General features: G+C 48.1%; 1 protein-coding gene across 1 annotated transcript in view; it reads left to right on the top strand.

Annotated features, from left to right (window-relative positions):
- The first annotated feature begins 2,481 nt into the window (after window positions 1-2,481).
- Window positions 2,482-18,940, top strand: part of ANLN (anillin actin binding protein) — a 64,742-nt gene continuing 48,283 nt past the window's right edge. Inside the window, exons 1-3 of the mRNA XM_040433268.1 lie at window positions 2,482-2,599; window positions 11,916-12,069; window positions 13,298-13,576. Of these exons, the coding sequence (XP_040289202.1) occupies window positions 2,582-2,599; window positions 11,916-12,069; window positions 13,298-13,576 (451 nt within the window). The 5' untranslated portion in view covers window positions 2,482-2,581. The remainder of the gene's footprint in view (window positions 2,600-11,915; window positions 12,070-13,297; window positions 13,577-18,940) is intronic.

The raw sequence follows: 18,940 nt of genomic DNA on the forward strand, positions 1-18,940 counted from the left end.
AAACTCAGATACTGAACGGATCCGTGAAAAACGGACCGCAAAACAACAACGGTCGTGTGCATGAGCCCTTACTCAGCGTCTTTTAGCACATGCTGTTTTTTTCAAAGGAAAGTGTGTACACCTCTATAATGGCTCTCAGTATACACTGTAACCAAAACTCCACGCAAAACAGCGTTAAGACGGCAGCACGCACTGCACATACGAGAAAGGGAAAAAAATGCAAGACCGAGGGCATGCAGCGATTTAAAAGAGAAAAATAAACCAAAGCACACACATCTAGCTTGAAAAATGCCCATCTGTCCTGCATTTAATATTTCAGTACATCTTGAGCTGCTAGTTTTTGACTAAAAATACTGCACAAAAATGGTACTTTCACACTTGCGTTGTTTGATTCCGGCAGGTAGTTCCGTTGCCTAAACTGCCTGCCTGATCACGCAAACTGTATGCAAACGCATGTCATTTTTAAGACTGATCAGGCATTTTTCAGACTGATCAGGATCCTGATCAGTCTGAAAAATGCCTGATCAGTCAGAAAAATGCATTGCAATACCGGATCCGTTTTTTCCGGTGTTATCAGGCAAAACGGATCCGGTATTTATTTATTTTTAAAGGTCTGCGGAAGGACGGATCTGGCATTCCGACTAATTCCTATGGCATGTCTTCAGTTTTTTTCGCCGGAGATAAAACCGTAGCATGCTACGGTTTTCTCTTTTGCCTGATCAGTCAAAATGACTGAACTGAAGACATCCTGAACGGATTGCTCTCCATTCAGAATGCATGGGGATAAAACTGATCAGTTCTTTTCCGGTATAGAGCCCCTAGGACGGAACTCTATGCCGGAAAAGAAAAACGCTAGTGTGAAAGTAGCCTCAAAAAAACAAAAACCTAAACTGAAAAACTCATCCTACAATTATGTAAAAGAAGCTGAATTTGAGTTCCGACCATAGCGCCAAATCTTGTAACCGACTGAAGGAGTTATAAATATGTGACAGACACAAGTACGTCTGCAGAGACCTGGGATATATGTGCTACACCTAAGGCCTCATGCACACAAATGGATTTTCTTTCCGTGTCCGTTTTTTTTTGCAGACTGTATGCGGAACCATTCATTTCAATGGGTCCGCAAAAGAACTGAAGTTACTCCGTGTGCATTCTGTTTCCCTATGTCCTTATTTCAGTTCCGCAAAAAAATAGAACATGTCCTATTATTATCTGCATTACGGAGGATAGGACTGTTCTATTAGGGGCCAGCTGTTCCGTTAAATAAGAAATGCACACGGACGTTATCCGTATTTTTTGTGGATCAGTTTTTTGCGGTCCACAAAATACATACGGTCGTGTGCATGAGCCCTAAGGCTAAATTCACACCCGGCAGGTTACACTGACGCACAAGCTGCCTATGGACTTCAACACTGAGCCACATTCACACACAGCATATTTGCTGCCGTTAAGGGTGGGTTCACATCAGCGTTATGAATTCCGTTATACCATGGTTATAATGGAAGCCTTTAAGAGGCAGTCCTTTTTGATCCGTCAGAATACAAGTCTATGGGCAGCAGAACGGATCCGTCCTGGTTTCCATTATGCAGGAGTCCAGGCCTGCATAACAGAAACCAAGACGGATCAGTTTTGCTGCCAATAGACTTGTATTATGACGGATCAAAATGGAAGCCTTTAAAAGGCTTTCCGTCATAACAGAAGTCTATAGGAATCATAACGGATCCGTCCCGTTTCCATTATGCAGAACGGACAAAAAAGTCCTGTCGACAGAGCTTTGTTTTCCGTCTTGCATAACGGGAACCAGGCGGATCCGTTATGATTCCCATAGACTTCTATTAGGACGGAAAGCTAACCTGTGCAGTGCAATAAAAGAGAACTGGGAGAGGTTCCCAATCTTATACAGGGGGTGCCTATTGTGACCACACAGCAGGGATGTCCTCATGTGAAGATCAGCAGCTGATTTTCCGACACGTGAATGGCTGGCCCTGGTTTTCTGCCGCAGATCTAACCAGGATTAGCCCCATTCTACGGTGCGGAATCGCACGCAGTAACATCTGCCACATGTGAACATGTCTGTGGTATCCATAAATCCAACTAACCCTGCCAAGAACCAGCCTGCACAGACCATAGCAGCCTAAAATGGCCGTCCCCACATATCTTCCAGTACTGTGACCCTCCATTTCCATTACAGGTTGCTCCGTGTATTGTCACACACAGACTGTCAGTATTATTAGTGGCGCTCACTAGAGGAAGACACCCGACCACCAGGGTAATATATCACACAGGCGGTCAGGGGCTCCCTATCTCTCCTACACAGCCCTTCCATGAATCCCCCACAAGCCCCCGCGGCGTTCCCGCCCACCCAGCACACCACGTGACCGCAGCAGAGTTAGGCGGAAGCCCCCCGCAGTACATTCCAGAAACCGACCAATCGGAGGCAACTCCACCTATCCCTGGGTCACGTGATCGGCAGGGGAGGCACGGCGGGCGAAATTCAAAATTTTGAAGCCGTTTGCATAGGTTGTTAGTGACTGAGAGAAGATAGTGACAGATACACCCGGCGCTGTTCCCTCCGGCAGACATGGACCCGTTCACTGAGGTGAGTGCTGTGTAGTGACCGGGGAGTCATTGTCACCCTCAGTACAGTAATGTCCCAGTGAGGCAGAGCTGTGGTGACTCTCCATGGAGACATTGTCTATCATACAGTATATATGTAATATTTACACCTCCTGGTTTATTCTGCTATGGCTTTGTCAGTCCCTTTCCTTGACGTCCTTCGTTCTGAGGCTCTTGTGAAACTACAAGTCCCAGCATGCCCTTACAAACAGGAGCTTTATCCTGTATAAGATGGGGTCCTGGCAGCTGCTTCTCTTACATGGAGGGGTGGCCCCTGATCTTACATGGAGGGGTGGCCCCCGAGATTTGGGCATTCCTGATACCACAAGATAAATGTCCATGAGGGGTGAGCCATGAAAATGCTGCTCTCCAGCAGAGTTCTGACCGTGTCATGGCGGATCATCTGCGGTTACCGTAGCTGGACCCCTGGCGGTCATGCTGCTCTCCAGCAGAGTTCTGACCGTGTCATGGCGGATCATCTGCGGTTACCGTAGCTGGATCCCTGGCGGTCATGCTGCTCTCCAGCAGAGTTCTGACCGTGTCATGGCGGATCATCTGCGGTTACCGTAGCTGGACCCCTGGCGGTCATGCTGCTCTCCAGCAGAGTTCTGACCGTGTCATGGCGGATCATCTGCGGTTACTGTAGCTGGACCCCTGGCGGTCACGCTGCTCTCCAGCAGAGTTCTGACCGTGTCATGGCGGATCATCTGCGGTTACCGTAGCTGGACCCCTGGCGGTCATGCTGCTCTCCAGCAGAGTTCTGACCGTGTCATGGCGGATCATCTGCGGTTACCGTAGCTGGACCCCTGGCGGTCATGCTGCTCTCCAGCAGAGTTCTGACCGTGTCATGGCGGATCATCTGCGGTTACCGTAGCTGGACCCCTGGCGGTCATGCTGCTCTCCAGCAGAGTTCTGACCGTGTCATGGCGGATCATCTGCAGTTACCGTAGCTGGACCCCTGGCGGTCATGCTGCTCTCCAGCAGAGTTCTGACCGTGTCATGGCGGATCATCTGCGGTTACCGTAGCTGGACCCCTGGCAGTCAGCCGCTGCCTGCAGCACATCACATGCGCCCATTTTCATGAATGGGACTCTGTAATGCCTGGTCACTGTGAGGGCTGCTCCTTGTACTGGCTCTCCACTCTGATGGGGGTCCTTAGCAGAGAGCCCACCCTCTGACAGGGATCATCAACCTTCAGCATTGCATTTGCTGTGAAACTACAACTCCCAGCATGCAAACATGCTCGGCTGTTCGTCATTCACAGAAGTGAATGAAGCATTCTGGGAGTTGTAGTGTCTGAACAGCTGCAGTGTCGGAGGTTGCTGATCCCTGCTCCATGACATTCATACATCCTAATAGGATTACGCTGTGTTTCCGCTTCTTGCCAGTGTCTAGAGTTCTGCTTGTTGTCAGTGAATAGAAAGAAATATTGTAGACATCCAGGAACTGAAATGTTATGCAGACATAATGAAAGTTGACCACAATGTAGATAAAATGTATCATCCTGGAGTGCAGACGGTTCAGCTTCCAGAGATTGTCTAGGTTACATTTGTAGCAGTCCATGTGAATTAAAGGGGTTGTCTCATCCCAGACCTCTGGCTTTGACTCCTTAAGGACCTCTGGCTTTGACTACAGCATGAGAAGCAGCCCAGGCTCCTGAAATGGGGTCCCAAATAGCGACCCACCACATGCCGTACCCTCTGACATCTATATACCCTGCTTAGCTTGATGGGGCAGCCTCTTTAGGGATCTCAGTCGGGGTGCCGGTCATGCACAAGTCATCACTGAGGCCATTGGTGGGCCAGCATGTCGATGGACAAGTCATACTACCAGTCCAACAGGAACTGGAAGCCGCGGACACAGCAGCTTGGGTCTGACCATGCTGGGCCCCCTGGCCATTGGTTCCCGCTCTCAGAGAGCCCCTTACTAGTCTGGCTCAACCAAGCATGCATATGTCCTGAAAGGGAAGAATGAGCAGATTATCTTCATGGGAAGAAATGCTCTGCAGTTTTAGTTGCTCCCGGGCTATGCTGATTCTGTAACTTCCATTCACTTCAATGAGGTCGCGAAAGATGTGGACAGCACTCCGGTGGTCCGCCAAAACAATATAACATGTCCTATTCTTGTCCGCGCTTTGCGGACAAGAATAGGCAGTTATATTAAAGGCTGTCCGTGCCGTTCCGCAAATTTGTGGAACGCACACGGACGCCATCCATGTTTTGCGGACCGCAAAACATACAACGGTCGTGTGTATGAGGCCTTAGGCTGCCGGAACTGCCTGCCCGATTTGGAAATCCATATGCAAACTGATAGTTTTTTTTTTTTCTGGATTAACGGATCCGATATTTAAATTTTTTCAAAGATCAAAAGCGAAACCAGCTCCTCCTATATCCCGGCGCATGCACAGACCGGAAAACCGGAACCGGCGACGTGGCAATTTCGTGAACATTTGGTACCGGATCCGGCATTAACACATCTCTATGGAAATTAATGCCGGATCCGGCAAGTGTAGTATTGTTCCGGGATTTTGTCCCGTCAAATACCGTACAAGGGACGGAACGAAAGACATCCTAATGGATTGCTTTCCATTCAGATTGCATTATGACAAAAGTGATGCGTTTTTTTTCCGGTATTGAGACCCTTTACCGGATTTTAATACTGGAAAAGAATAACGCTAGTGTGAAAGTACCCTTACATCGTAAAGACATTGGTGACAGGTTCTCTTTTAATGGAAAAACCTGTTAGCCTTATCCTCTCAGTCCGTCATATGGCATCCGTATTTCAACTAGTCGTATCTTCTCGAGGTCAGGCTTGGAGCAGGTTAGCCTTCATAATTTATAGATACCCCAGCAGCTAATGCCAGGCATAGTGACAAAGATGTGCGCCCATCTGTCATTGGAATACAAACATCATTATACCCCGAAACTGGGGAGTAAGTGAGATTCTTGTGAAGTGTCGCTGCTACTTTGGGGAGGGATAGTGGATCTGGATATTTAAAGTTTTTCTGGTTCGCATGGAATTGCCAAGGAATTAAAGGGGTTGTCCAGCCATCCTCAGGGTAGGCCATCACTATCTGTTACGTCTGACAGCCTATCCTCAGGGTCAGTGGGGTATCACTTGTAAAGGGTTGAACACCCCATTTAAGCCTATTTGCTCAATTTACCCCAACCAATAAAATGTAGAATTGCTAGCACTGTCGGTCTGGTTCAGGTTACCCGGGGGTCTGCTCTGTGAATAGGACGTGTTTCCCCCCCTCCCTTTGATGAACAGATATCTGGCCGCCAGATGCACACAGATGACATCCATGTGCTGTCCTCATTGTTGGGGCCCAAAAGAAAGGAATGGGTACCCATGTGATCTGCAAAAAATGTGGATAGAACCTGTTCCTAAAATACTGCCATGTGCATGAGGCTTAATACTAAAATGCACTTGGGATGTAGCTGTATGTCTATTTCAGCAGTGCTTTATTGTGAATTGATGCACAGTTATAGTTTTCAATCTCCCCCCCCCCCCCCCCCCCCACATAAGCTGCGCCCACTCCATATACAGCTGGGCACCCACTGATCCCAGCTGTGATGCTACAAACAATAGCGACTGTGGCATAGAAGTACCCCAGTGAAAGGATATTGGGAAAACTGTACAACTGAAGGGACCAGAGGCTGTAGTACCCCATTGGGCTACCTCTAGCCTTTATACAAGATGAGATGTGGCCCGGCATAGGGGGCATACATGTTCTGTATGGCATCCTGTGGCACCGTAACGCCAAATTCTCTACTGCTAAGTGCCTGGAAATCATCAGGGCAGAAACAGGGGTATGTCATGAAGGTGCCACCTGTATCTGGATGGTGAACAACAAGACTGGGAACTGCTTGTGCTTGTTGGCGCATCAAACAATCCTCTCTACAGTTGGTCCGTCTTGGCCACCCAGAGCCTGCTGTGTGTGGGTGCCCTTCCATAACTACTGCTCCCAACACCTGTGTGTCCATTTATGCACCCCTCTCAAATTCGGGCACAATGTCTTTGAGTGCGTCATTGAGGCATGTCTAGCAGTCAACGATCTCTTAGGGTCCATCCACACATCCATAGTGCATTGTGGATCCGCAATACACCCGGCCGAAACCCCTATAGAAATGCCTATTCTTGTCCACAATTGCGTGTTCTATTTTTTTTTTTTTTTTTTTGAGAGCTGCACACCAGGAAGATCGGGGGCGCCCTCTGGAGATGCGGAGAGCACACAGTGTGCTCTCCGCATCCATTCCGTCACCATAGATAATGAATGGGTCCGCACCCGTTCCGCAATTTGTGTTAATGGAGCCTTAGGCTACTTTCACACTCGCGTTTTGTGCGCATCCGTCATGGACGGATCCGTTCAGATAATACAACCGTCTGTATCAGTCATGAACGGATCCGTTTGAACTATCTGTGACATAGCCAAGACGGCTAGCAGCGTTTTGGTGTCCGTCTCCAAAGCGACACTGAACTGACTGGAGACTAAACTGATACATTCTGAGCGGATCCTTTTCCATTCAGAATGCATTAGAATGCAAACTGATCCGTTTTGGACCGCTTGTGAGAGGCCTGAACGGATCTCACAAACGGAAAGCCAAAACGCCAGTGTGAAAGTAGCCTTATTAAGAGGTACTCTACTGAATCAGTATCTGACTGATGGTGGTCCGACACACGGGACCATCACCGATCAGCTTTTTGAGAAGACATCAGCGCTCCTGTTCACCAACCACAATGCTGTACATTGTATAAGGGCTGTGCTTGGTATCACAGCTCAGCCCCATTCCCTTCAATTGGGACTAAGCTGTGCCCAGGCCACGTGACCGATGAATGTGACCTGACATGGCCTAGGCCAGGAATGCCTAACCTGTGGCCCTCCAGATATTAGGGCATGCTGGGAGTTGTAGTTTTGCAACAGCTGGAGGGCCTCCGGTTGAGCATCCCTGGCCTAGGCTATGCTGCAAGCACCAGTCCCTTCTAAAGCAGCTGATCGATGGCGTCCTAGGTATTGGACCCCCACGCTCAAAAAATCTTGAAAAACCCCCTTTAAGTTGGGCATGCAGATTCAATAGCTGGCTTCCGAATAATTATTGGACGGACAGCTCTGTCTCCCTGCCCCTCCATACACGTTTGATATGTGTTGTCAGTGGGACGATGGGAGAGAGCTTCTAGTGTCACCTTATCTCCTGGGATAACAAAAGGCTTGGTGAAAATCGGAGAAAGCTGCTGTCTTGGTGGGTTCCGCCAACAATACACTATTGTATGGGGGCCATTATAGTCTGCTCCCCCCCCCCCCCCCCCCCCCAAATCTGGGAAGGCTGATAACAGGGAACAATAGTTTTCATGTGTGCACAAAATATAGAGAAGACTTAAGGGGGTTATGCCATGATTGATGTAAAAAAAAAAAACTACCACAATTGCTCTGCTGGATTATTTTCAGCCTGGCAGCTCAGGGAGTGTGTCCTTTCTGCTGCAGCTCTCCCTGTCACTGTCACAGCTTCTAACAGAACATATGGCTGGTGGCAGGTGAAGATTTAAACTGAGCACGCTCGACCAGCTGAGTGAGATGGACAGAAAATAAGGGAAAGAACAAACAGCAGGTGGCACTATACAGATACATTTTATTGAATACCTCAGTGGCTATACAGAATGCTTAATTACACGCAATTACAGTAGTATTTGGATCCGGGTGCTGGTTTGACAAATGCAGCATATGTTTCATGATGGAACCCCTTTAAGACCTGGTATTACCGGGAATAATTATCTGACGCTGTCCAGTTTGGCCATTCGTATGTTAACAGGCATGCTCATGTCCATATAGTGCAGCTGTGTGAGCACAGTCCTGCACACAGTGGTGTATGCTGTGATGTTCACGTGCAGTGGGTTGCTTTGCTCCGGGTACGTTTTTCCTCTGTGCTGCAGACCGTTGCTCCTACTTTTTCAAACCTGTAAAAGCCATCTGGTGAGCCGGGTGACACACTCTCATCATCTGTTTTTTCCATAATTGGAAGGATGTAGATTTGTCTGCAGAAAAGCTGTGGTGGGTTATGGGCAGGCTTCCAGCAAATACTTGGGAGGAACGGCCTCACTTCAGCAAGCTGCAGCACATCTCGCTGACATATCCAGCAGTAATGTCACCATTGGACTGTTTGAATGAAAATGGGTGCGGCGTCTCCTGACATTTTTCTGCAGTGACTACATTTTCTTTTAGTGTCGTGTTTACTAAGCTGTGCAGTCGTACAGAAGAGCTGGTCTGCTGGGGAAAGGGAAGGCGCTGCGTCTGGATGGCTGAAGGCGATTTCACCAGATGTGCCATACTGTAACCTTGTGGGAAATCATTCTCTCCAATCCAGCAGCAAGCATGCATTAACCAGTCCATTAGTGGAGCCGGTTAGGGCAGATCATAGTGTTCTGCACTAACAATAACCCCCAGCATCCTCACTGCAGATACCAGCACTGGATCTTCCACCGCTCCGTTCACAATCTAGTGGCCATGGTTAGTGTTGAGCAAACTTCCATAAGTTATGGCCCGTGGTATCAGAATTCTTAGATAACCCGAACCTTGTACGCCGAACTTGAAAAAGGAAGTTCGCTCGGCACTAGCCATTGCAGATCCGCTCCCCTTGAAGTGAACGGAAGCCGAGATGCAGTAACCCTCCATGGCCACTACCATTCTCGGTGGTAGTTTCGGCTGCAGGTGGAGGGGTGCATGCTGTTAACCCCCACCGATCTGATATTGACCATCAGAATTAGGCTAGGTCTACACGACGACATTTGTCGTGCGACATTTTGTTGCACCAATGTCGCGCGACAATTTTTATAATGGCAGTCTATGGTGTCGCACTGCAACATGCTGCGACTGCGACGCAAAAGTCGCAGAAAAATCCAGATGGATTTTTCTGTGACTGTTGCGTCGCAGTCCCAGCATGTTGCAGTGCGACACCATAGACTGCCATTATAAAAATTGTCGTGCGACATTAGTGCAACAAAATGTTGCAGTGTAGTTGTGCCCTATCTGTCGTGTGACTTATTGTCGTCGTGTAGACGTAGCCTTACTAGCCTTTAATTAGGCTGCTGGCCTATGGTCCTTTTTATAGTGATAGACTAATGGTGCAGTCATTTATTAGGAACAAGCCTTGCCTGCTCATCAGAGGAGGTGAGAGACGCATTTACATATAGCAATCATCTCTTGTATGCGGATGAGCGACCACTACAGCAATTGCCCATCCCCCATAGGAAATCATTGTTTCCAGGCATGATCAGCTGCATAGAAATGATAATTTTTGGTGCTGACCTCGACAGGATCACCCAATGAACAAGCGTTTGTGCGTTCATCAGGTGATTGTTATTACATATGGATTAAGGCTACTTTCACACCTGCGTTAGGTGCGGATCCGTCTGGTATCTGCACAGACGGATCCGCACCTATAAATGCAAACAATGGTATCTGTTCAGTACGGATCCGTCTGCATAACTTAGTCAAAAAAAGTCTAAGGTCCCTTTCACACGTGAGTTGAACGCATTGCACCCGCACTGAATCCGGACTCATTCATTTCTATGGGGCTGTGCACACGAGCAGTGATTTTCACGCATCACTTGTGCGTTGCATGAAAATCGCAGCATGCTCCTCTTTGTGCGTTTTTCACGTAACGCAGGCCCCATAGAAATGAATGGGGTTGCGTGAAAATCGCAAGCAAGTGCGGATGCGGTGCGATTTTCACGCATGGTTGCTAGGAGACGATCGGGATGGAGACCCGATCATTATTATTTCCCCTTATAACATGGTTATAAGGGAAAATAATAGCATTCTGAATACAGAATGCATAGTAAAATAGCGCTGGAGGGGTTAAAAAAATAATAATAATTTAACTCTCCTTAATCCACTTGCTTGCGCAGCCCGGCATCTCTTCTGTCTTCTTTTTTGCGGTGTGCAGGAAAAGGACCTGTGGTGACGTCACCACAGGTCCTTTTCCTGCGCACAGCAAAAAAGAAGACAGAAGAGATGCCGGCTGCGCGAGCAAGTGGATTGAGGTGAGTTAAATTATTATTTTTTTTTTTTTAACCCCTCCAGCGCTATTGTACTATGCATTCTGTATTCAGAATGCTATTATTTTCCCTTATAACCATGTTATAAGGGAAAATAATACAATCTACAGAACACCGATCCCAAGCCTGAACTTCTGTGAAGAAGTTCGGGTTTGGGTACCAAACATGCGCGATTTTTCTCACGTGAGTGCAAAACCGCATTACAATGTTTTGCACTCGCGTGGAAAAATTGTGCATGTTTCCGCAACGCTCCCGCAACGCCCGTGTGAAAGAGGCCTAAGTGTAAGTCAAACGGATCCGTCCTGACTTTACATTGAAAGTCAATGGGGGACGGATCCGTTTACAATTGCACCAATATTGTGTCAATGTAAACTGATCCGTCCCCATTGACTTACATTGTAAGTCAGGACGGATCCGTTTGGCTCCGCACCGCAATCTGCGTTTTGGTGTCCGCCTCCAGAGCGGAATGGAGGCAAACTGATGCATTCTGAACGGATCCTTATCCATTCAGAATGCATTGGGGCTGAACTGATCCGTTTTGGGCCGCTTGTGAGAGCCTTGAAACGGATCTCACAGGCGGACCCAGAAACGGCAGTGTGAAAGTAGCCTTAAGACTAGGCTATCTAAGCTCCTGTAGGTGTAATGTGGAGGTGTCCCAATTTGTTTGTCCATATAATGTATTTGCATTGCATAAAAAAACATATCACTCAACCATTGACCTGTATGTACATTCTGTTTATCATCACACCCCAATTATATAGAGGCAAGTGCTTGGTTTTCAGCTGTATTATGTGAACATGACTGTCTTAAAGGGGTGTTCTGCTTCTGGTATACAAAATGTGACTCCAAATGAAAGAATGTGGCACTAAGTAAAATTTCTCAATGTGTAGTAATGAACGGGGTTGTTCAAGGTAAAAAATGAATGGCAAAGGAGTGAGACGGCAATAAAATAGTTAGAAAAAACCAAAAGTTCTACTCATCGTTCCGTATCCTCTTCGCTTCAGTGCTGCCCCTTTTGAACCTCTTCTGGGGAACGTTGGCTCAGCTCCTGTTCCAGTGATTGGGAACTGAGCTGCATTCAGCCATTACCCAGGGTGAGGAGCTCTGCTTCTGGCTCCATTCCTGTCTGTACCAGTGGCTGCTGTGATCTATAACCCAGAAAACTCCTCCTATTGATCTGTGGAAATGTTAACAATTTTTAGTTTTCTTGTCTTCAGGTATAGTAATATTCTTTTATGTTTCAACAGAAATTACTTGAAAGAACGAGAGCCAGAAGAGAGAATCTTCAGAAGAAAATGGCCGATAGGCCAACAGCTGGTGGACGGCCTGTAGCTGTAACCAAAAGAACAAGAGAACCGCTTGCAGAGACAAATCGTCAGCCCCCAGCAGTGGCTGAAGAAGGTAAGTGAAGGTGGTCGTGTCCTTGGAAGTGTTAGAGGCAGCTTACAATATTACATACACACGCCAGATTAGAAATGGTTAAAATCTCTGTAGTCATAGTTTAAATGGAGGGGTTATTATACAGAATTTAAAATACTCTGTTCGCATTTATCGCATACACCAAATGTATTTTGAGGGTAAGGGCCATTTCTTTCCCCCATGGGACTGAGCTGCAGATTCCCAGCCAAGGAGTTTCCTGTAGCCTCAGGCCTGTATAGGTCTTTCTCCTTTGCCACGGCACAACTCCCATTATTGAGCTGTTCTGGCCATGTTGGGAATGCCATTAGAGGAGGGCAGTTTCCCTGAAACCGTGCCTTGTTCTGCTGGGTGGAACGCTTGTTGTGGCATCTTGGGGACCAGAAAACATTCACTCCCACAAGCACCACTTTAAGTGATGCCAATGGCTCCAAGAAGCAGTGGCCCAGAGTCCCATGAGGAGGCTGGAACGGGTCAGTTCCAATACAAGAACATCCCGCAAAAAAATAAGTACCACAGAGTCAACATTTCTTTACTGTAGTGGTCAGTGAAAGACTTGTACAACCGTATGGCATATAGATGTATGCGTTTACTTACGTTGGCACATTTTTCTTTCTTGTATGAAACTGTTTTCTAACCAGAACTTCAGACTGTCGTTGCACTACATGTATGAGATATCGGCGCTGGTCTGCTGGAATTGACCTTAAAGGAAATCTGTCACCACATACCCCTCTGTTCTCGCGCACCATTGCTTCGGCAGTCTTCCCTTGCATAGTACAGCCCTGATGCTTGTCAGGGCTGAAATCGTGTGGATTGCGCAGGCCGAGCAAGCATCAGTATCAGGGCTCAGTCTGCCAAAATGACAACGCATGCACGAGATCACAGCCAGGTGAGGTTACTGCCTGGTCCTGTCAAACATAGCCGAGGGAGTGAGGTTGGCCGCGGTCAGGAGCGGAGCTTTTGGTGCAATGGTATTATGAAAAAAACGGGATTTATCAAGAACAGAGGCACAGATCTGGAAAGGAACAGAAACGTTTTAATCAGGAGAGTATAACAAATTTAACAGTACACTTGACTTAATATTGAGGTATGAGGTGATAGATTCCCTTTAAGCCCATAATAATTTTAATTTTATTTTACTTTTATTCCATTTCTTTTATGTAAAAAAAAAAAAACCTCTAAAACAACAATTGTTTTTTTTTTTTCTTTTCAGCTAAACCATGCTCCAAGCCATCACCATCAAAGAGACGCTGTTCTGATAATGTTGAAACGCAAAAATCAGAAGTAGAAAATAAAGAGCCCAAAAGCCCAGAAAGAACCAATAATGAGATTCCCTCACACACGCAAGTAAGAACCACATCTCCTCCGAGCTCCACTATTCTCTTGAAAATAGAAGAGCCAAGCTCAATCCCTGAGGACCCGAACAGTGGAGCTTCAGTGAAGTCCCGTATGCAGAGGTTGGCACAACAGAGGCGCTACTGGGAATGTGATGGTAAAGAACAACTATGAATGAAAAATATCTAAACCATTGTTCACTTTTGTTTGTTGGAAGTTGATTATACTGCACATTAGATAGTGATTCTTTTAAAGGGGTCCATCAACAGTTGTGACAATTGTAAACTGCTGACAGCAGTACAAATGTACTTTTTGTTGAGAGTTTATCATGAGAAGTAGTGTGAATATGAACCTTTATTCTGCTCCTGCAAGAGCACTGAAGGTGGAGCTTCATTGTGTAGCGCTCTCTGCATTGGGCTGCGTCATAGCCCTTCCTCTCTGCTCTCAATGACAGCTGTGGCACTCAACCAGGAGACCACTACAGCTGTCACTCAGATCAGATGGGAAGAGCTGTGAAGCAGCATAAGGGTCCATTCACACATCCGCAATTTCGTTCCGCATTTTTCGGAATGGAATTGCGGACCCATTCGTTTCTAGGGGGCAGCACGATCCCGGATCCGGAATTGCGTATCCGCACTTCCGGGTCCGCAATTCCGATCCCAAAAATACAGACCATGTCCTATTCTTGTCCGCAATTGCGGACAAGAATAGGCATTTTCTATTAAGTGCCGGCGATGTGCGGTCCGCAAAATGCAGAGCGCACATCGCCGATGTCTGTGTTTTGTGGATCCGCAAAACACACATGGACGTGTGAATGGACCCTTATGCAGACAGCACTTCACGGTGCTGACGAGGCTGATAGTATTCATGCTCATTCTTATTTTGGCCACCAGATGGCAGGCCAACATAAGAAATGAGCAACTGACAGTCATAAACTCATTTTAAAGATCTCTGATTGTACGACATAAAAAATAAAAAAACTGAATTTATAGGCTCATATATGAGATTCAAAATCATAATAAAAAATTAATATAAAATGTTAAATATATAAAAAATACAAAAGTTTAAATCACACCACTTTCCGTGTAATAAAAAAATAAATGCCTAAATAACAATTAAATTTAAACATCATGGATATCACTGCGACTGAAAATGCCTGTATTATTAAAATATAAAAAAAATAAAATTCAAAGATTTTCCTGCAAAAACTGAGCCTCTGTACAGCTCAGTAGACATAAGTATAAAAAAAAGTTATGGGGTTCAGAATATGGTGATTGTAAAAAAAAATAAAAATCTTTTTCAAAGTTAAAATTTATGTTTACACTATTTAGACATACAAATGCATTCACTTCAATGGGTCCGCAAATCCGGAGATGCTATGGAGTGCTTCCGTGGGGTTTTGTCCTGTACTTCCATTCCGCAAGAAGATAGGACATGTTCTATCTTTTTGCGGAACAGCCGGATCGTGGACCCATTAAAGTGAATAGGTCCGCGATCCACTGTGGCTGCCCCACGGACGGTGTTCGTGCATTGCGGGCCGCAGCACGGCCACGGGGTGCACACGTTCGTGTGCAGGAGGCCTTAGGCTTAGAAAACTGTCTAAATCTATGCCAGCAAGGGAGCACATTTAGACCGGCGGTGGATACGCCGAAAGTTATATAGAGGCCTGTGCCTCTCCGTAACTTGGGCGCAGTCAACGCAAAGGGGTTTCCTTTCTACAAACTACTACAAGGAATAAAGTGATTTGACTTTGTCACAATTTATGCTGTCCTTGTATACGAGAGAATAAGCCTGCTGATAGATTCCCTTAGATTTTATTAGGGATTTGCATTCAGTGACATATTATTCAGTGACATATTATTGCAATTTCTCCCTTTTTACATACAAACCACGACTGAATTGCTGCTCACAGCCTAAATGCCTAAAGGTGGGTTAACAATGTGCAGGATTCACTCCTGGATTTATTTATTTTTATTTCTCGCCCAGTTTCCTTGGGGGACACAGAAGACCTTGGGTATAGCTCATCTCCCTAGGAGGCGTGACACTAAGTGAAAACTGTTAAGCCCTCCTCCAGCAGCTTTACCCTCAGCCTGGAGAGAGAGACTGCCAGTTTTTGCTTAGTGTCCAAGGTGGCAAGACACTCCCTGCTCTGCAGGGCTGTTTTTCTCCTTGTTCAAATTTTGTTTAAATTTTTGATTTTTACTTTTTTCTTTTCTTTTTGTTCCAGACCATCAGGGACAACAGAGACGCACTAGACTTTCTGCTTCTCCCGGGGTTGAGCTGCGCCAGTGCCGGTCACCCGCACTGCTGCCTCCCCCACAGAAGGCAAGGTGGATCAGGGAAGCCTAGCTCCCCTACATCCCGCCAGTGCAAGGGTCGCCCGCACGCCAAGTCCCTCTTCCAGCGTCCTGCCACTACGGTGCCAGTAGCTGAAGGGGCGACCCTGCTGGAACGGACCGAGGGTGAAGACGGCTATGGTGAGAGATTGACTTACACTCTCACTGGATTCGTTGCCGATCATGTGCACGACCCCCTTTCTTAGGCGGAATACTGCACTCTCACCGGATACGGTGCTGTCCATGTGCACGAACTCCTTCCTTAGGCGGAACGCTGCACTCTCATTGGATTCACTGCCGGCCTTGGGCATGCCTCCTTCCCTGGTTGCGGCATACATACACTCCCTCGGTCGGTGGTTGTTCTCTCGCCGGTACGTTGTTGGCCATGTGCATGAACCCTATACATGGCGGGGTGCTTGCACTCTCTCTGGATCCGCTGCCGGCCATATGCATGACCCCTCTTCCGTGGGCGGTGTACGCACTGTCACTGGATTCGCTGCCGGCCATGGGCATGCCTCCTTCAGGTGACATACACACATTCTCGCGACTGCTCGCACTCTCCCTGGATGCGATGCTGGCCATGTGCATGACCCCCCCCCCCCCCCCCCCCCCCTTCCTTTTCTGGGCGGCATACTACACTCTCACCGGATACGTTGCTGGCCTTGAGCATGGCCCTCTAACATGGGTGGAACGCTTGCGCTCCAATTGGATACGGTGCTGGCCTTGTGCGTGACCACCCCTCATTCCATGGGCGGAATTTTGCACGCTCACGAGATTCAAGGCTGTCCTTGTATGTGCTGTGCTGGACTTGCACATGTTCCCCCTTCATTGGTGGAGTAGTTACACTCTCACGAAATTTCGGTGTTGGGTGAATTGTTGCACACTCACTTAATGCTAGGATAGCCCTGTGCATGTCCCCCTTTTCACTAGGTGGACCTCCTGCGTTCCTGCTGGATACTGTGTGGCCATGTGCATGGCGCCCTTCTGGGCGAAGTATGGTATGCCCTACTTCTCTGACGTAGGTACGGCCTTGGGCATCACCCCCTTTTTGAGGCGGGCCTTTGCACTCTTGCCGACTGCAGTTTGCCAGGTACATTTCCCCCCCTTCGGGGCGGTCAGTTTGCGTTCCATCGCATACCATACTAGTCTTGTGCATAACTCTTTTTCAGTTTGCACTTCCGTAGATACTGTGGCACTCTGTGGCTGGCCCTCTTCGCTGAGTGATATTTTTGCAGTGAGCGGACGTTCTTGTGCGTTGTTTGGGCCGTGTATGCCTTCTCGTCCCGTAGGTGGGTTGGCCTTCCCACTGCTTAAGGGGCTACTCGTACGTATGCCTCCTTTCCTCCTGCGACATACTTTTTCTCTTAGGAGACGGTGTTTGCAGCAAGCCTTGCACTATTCCAGGCATCCTCAAACTGCGGCCCTCCAGCTGTTGCAAAACTACAACTCCCAGCATGCCCGAACAGCCTACAGATATCAGCCTACAGCAGGGCATTGTGGGAGTTGTAGTTTTACAACAGCTGGAGGGCCGCAGTTTGAGGATGCCTGCACTATTCTCTAAGGAGATCATTCTGTCCACCTGTGTAAGCCTAAGGTGTTGTCCAATAAACAACAAATGAATACCTTATATTTAAGTAGACAGGCTCTACTGTTCGCTACTGCACCGAGCTGGGTGGTACTCATTCATTTCGTTGGCCCTTCCGCCCGGGGAGTGTTCGTGGTTCCTAGATACGTACCCATTCGTCCTCCCGCGGCATTGTTTTCCTGCGCTAGTGGTCACACATGGTCGAGAGTGCTGTCTGCAGCGCCCTTCACATTTTATGTTGGCTCTGGCGGGACTACGGTCCCCTCGCCTAATACTATTTCCTCCTCTTCGGGTGCAGTGTGGTATGATTCTTTCCGGTTGGCGCCCTCGGTGCTTCAGTCTGATCTGCTACCAGGTTCGGGCCGCTCTTCTTGGGAAGGTCACCCAACTTCTCTTGGGTGCTCGCTTACCCAGGTCCGGAGGACCTCCACCTTGGGTTCTTCAGGGTATTCGCCTTCTGCGAGGCGGTGAACCGGGTGTCTTAGTGTAGCGGTGTTCTGCTTTTGAGCTGTCCTATGGCTTCTCTGTTGCCCACTCCCCTTTTCGGTTGGTGGGTGTTATGCCTGTCTTTTCTCGCCGGCTCTGTTTGGCTCTCGGTACAGATCACTCCGATGTGGCTTCTGTTCCGGCCACGCTTCAGAGGCTGTTCCTTCACTGCCCTTCCCTCTGGGGAGAGCATGGTTGTTCATGTGGATGCTTATGGTGTTCCTTTTGAGTCCCCCTTGTCCACACTGGCTGTACTAGCTGTGTGCCTAGTTACCGGGTCTACCGCGTTCTGTCCTCCCGCTGGGTGCAGATTGCAGTTTTTCCATTCTAGTCAGTTTCTGCTTTGGACTTACCTTCTCGGTTACTTGGAAGGACTACCATTTGGTCAAGATTGTCTTTAGATCTCCACACCGGGACTGTAGTCCGTCTTCCTGTGGTGGCTACATCATCTTGGGCTTTAGCCTGTCTTGTCCTGGCGGTTGCTGGGTGGACCCTTCGGTTCCTGTCCCTTTGTCCTTCTGCTCCCCCACTCCGGGTGGATACGGGACAACTTTGCTCGGGGGCCGACGGGACCAGTTCTACCGACCGTTCTACCCGTGTTACTGGTCTGCGCCTGATCATTGGGTTTTCACCCGCTTGCCCAGGCGACTCTAGTGGGCTCGCTAGTGTTCGCTCCTGGCCGTGTTTCGTCCAGTATCTGTTGTAGGACTTAGGTTTTTACCTGGGGTTCTGTGGGAAGCTGGGCGTTTCCCCACTCTACCTTTTCTCTCTCCATGGTTCTGTCTTTCTCCAGTCCGGCCTGGACCTGGGACTGGGACTCTGTTGCTTGAAGTATCAGGTGTCAGCGCTGTCCTTCCTCTTTCAGCGTTCCCCGCCCCTCTGGGCCTGTCTGGACCTTTTTCCGTGGAGCGGCTCTTGGGTTCCTTTGTACTGCCCTCCGGTACCGCCCTGGGAACTACATACTGGGCTCTTGGCGCTCCAATCTTTCTCTTGGAGCCGTTACAGAAGTTCTCTCTACTCCTTCTGTCCTGTACGGTTGTGTTTCTGTAGCCATCGTGTCTCTGACGGGTGCCAGAGTGGCGGCCCTTCTTGTTCCGAGCCTTCTGTCTTTTCC

The sequence above is a fragment of the Bufo bufo genome, chromosome 5 (genome assembly GCF_905171765.1).
Source record: "Bufo bufo chromosome 5, aBufBuf1.1, whole genome shotgun sequence".
NCBI classification, from domain to species: domain Eukaryota; kingdom Metazoa; phylum Chordata; class Amphibia; order Anura; family Bufonidae; genus Bufo; species Bufo bufo.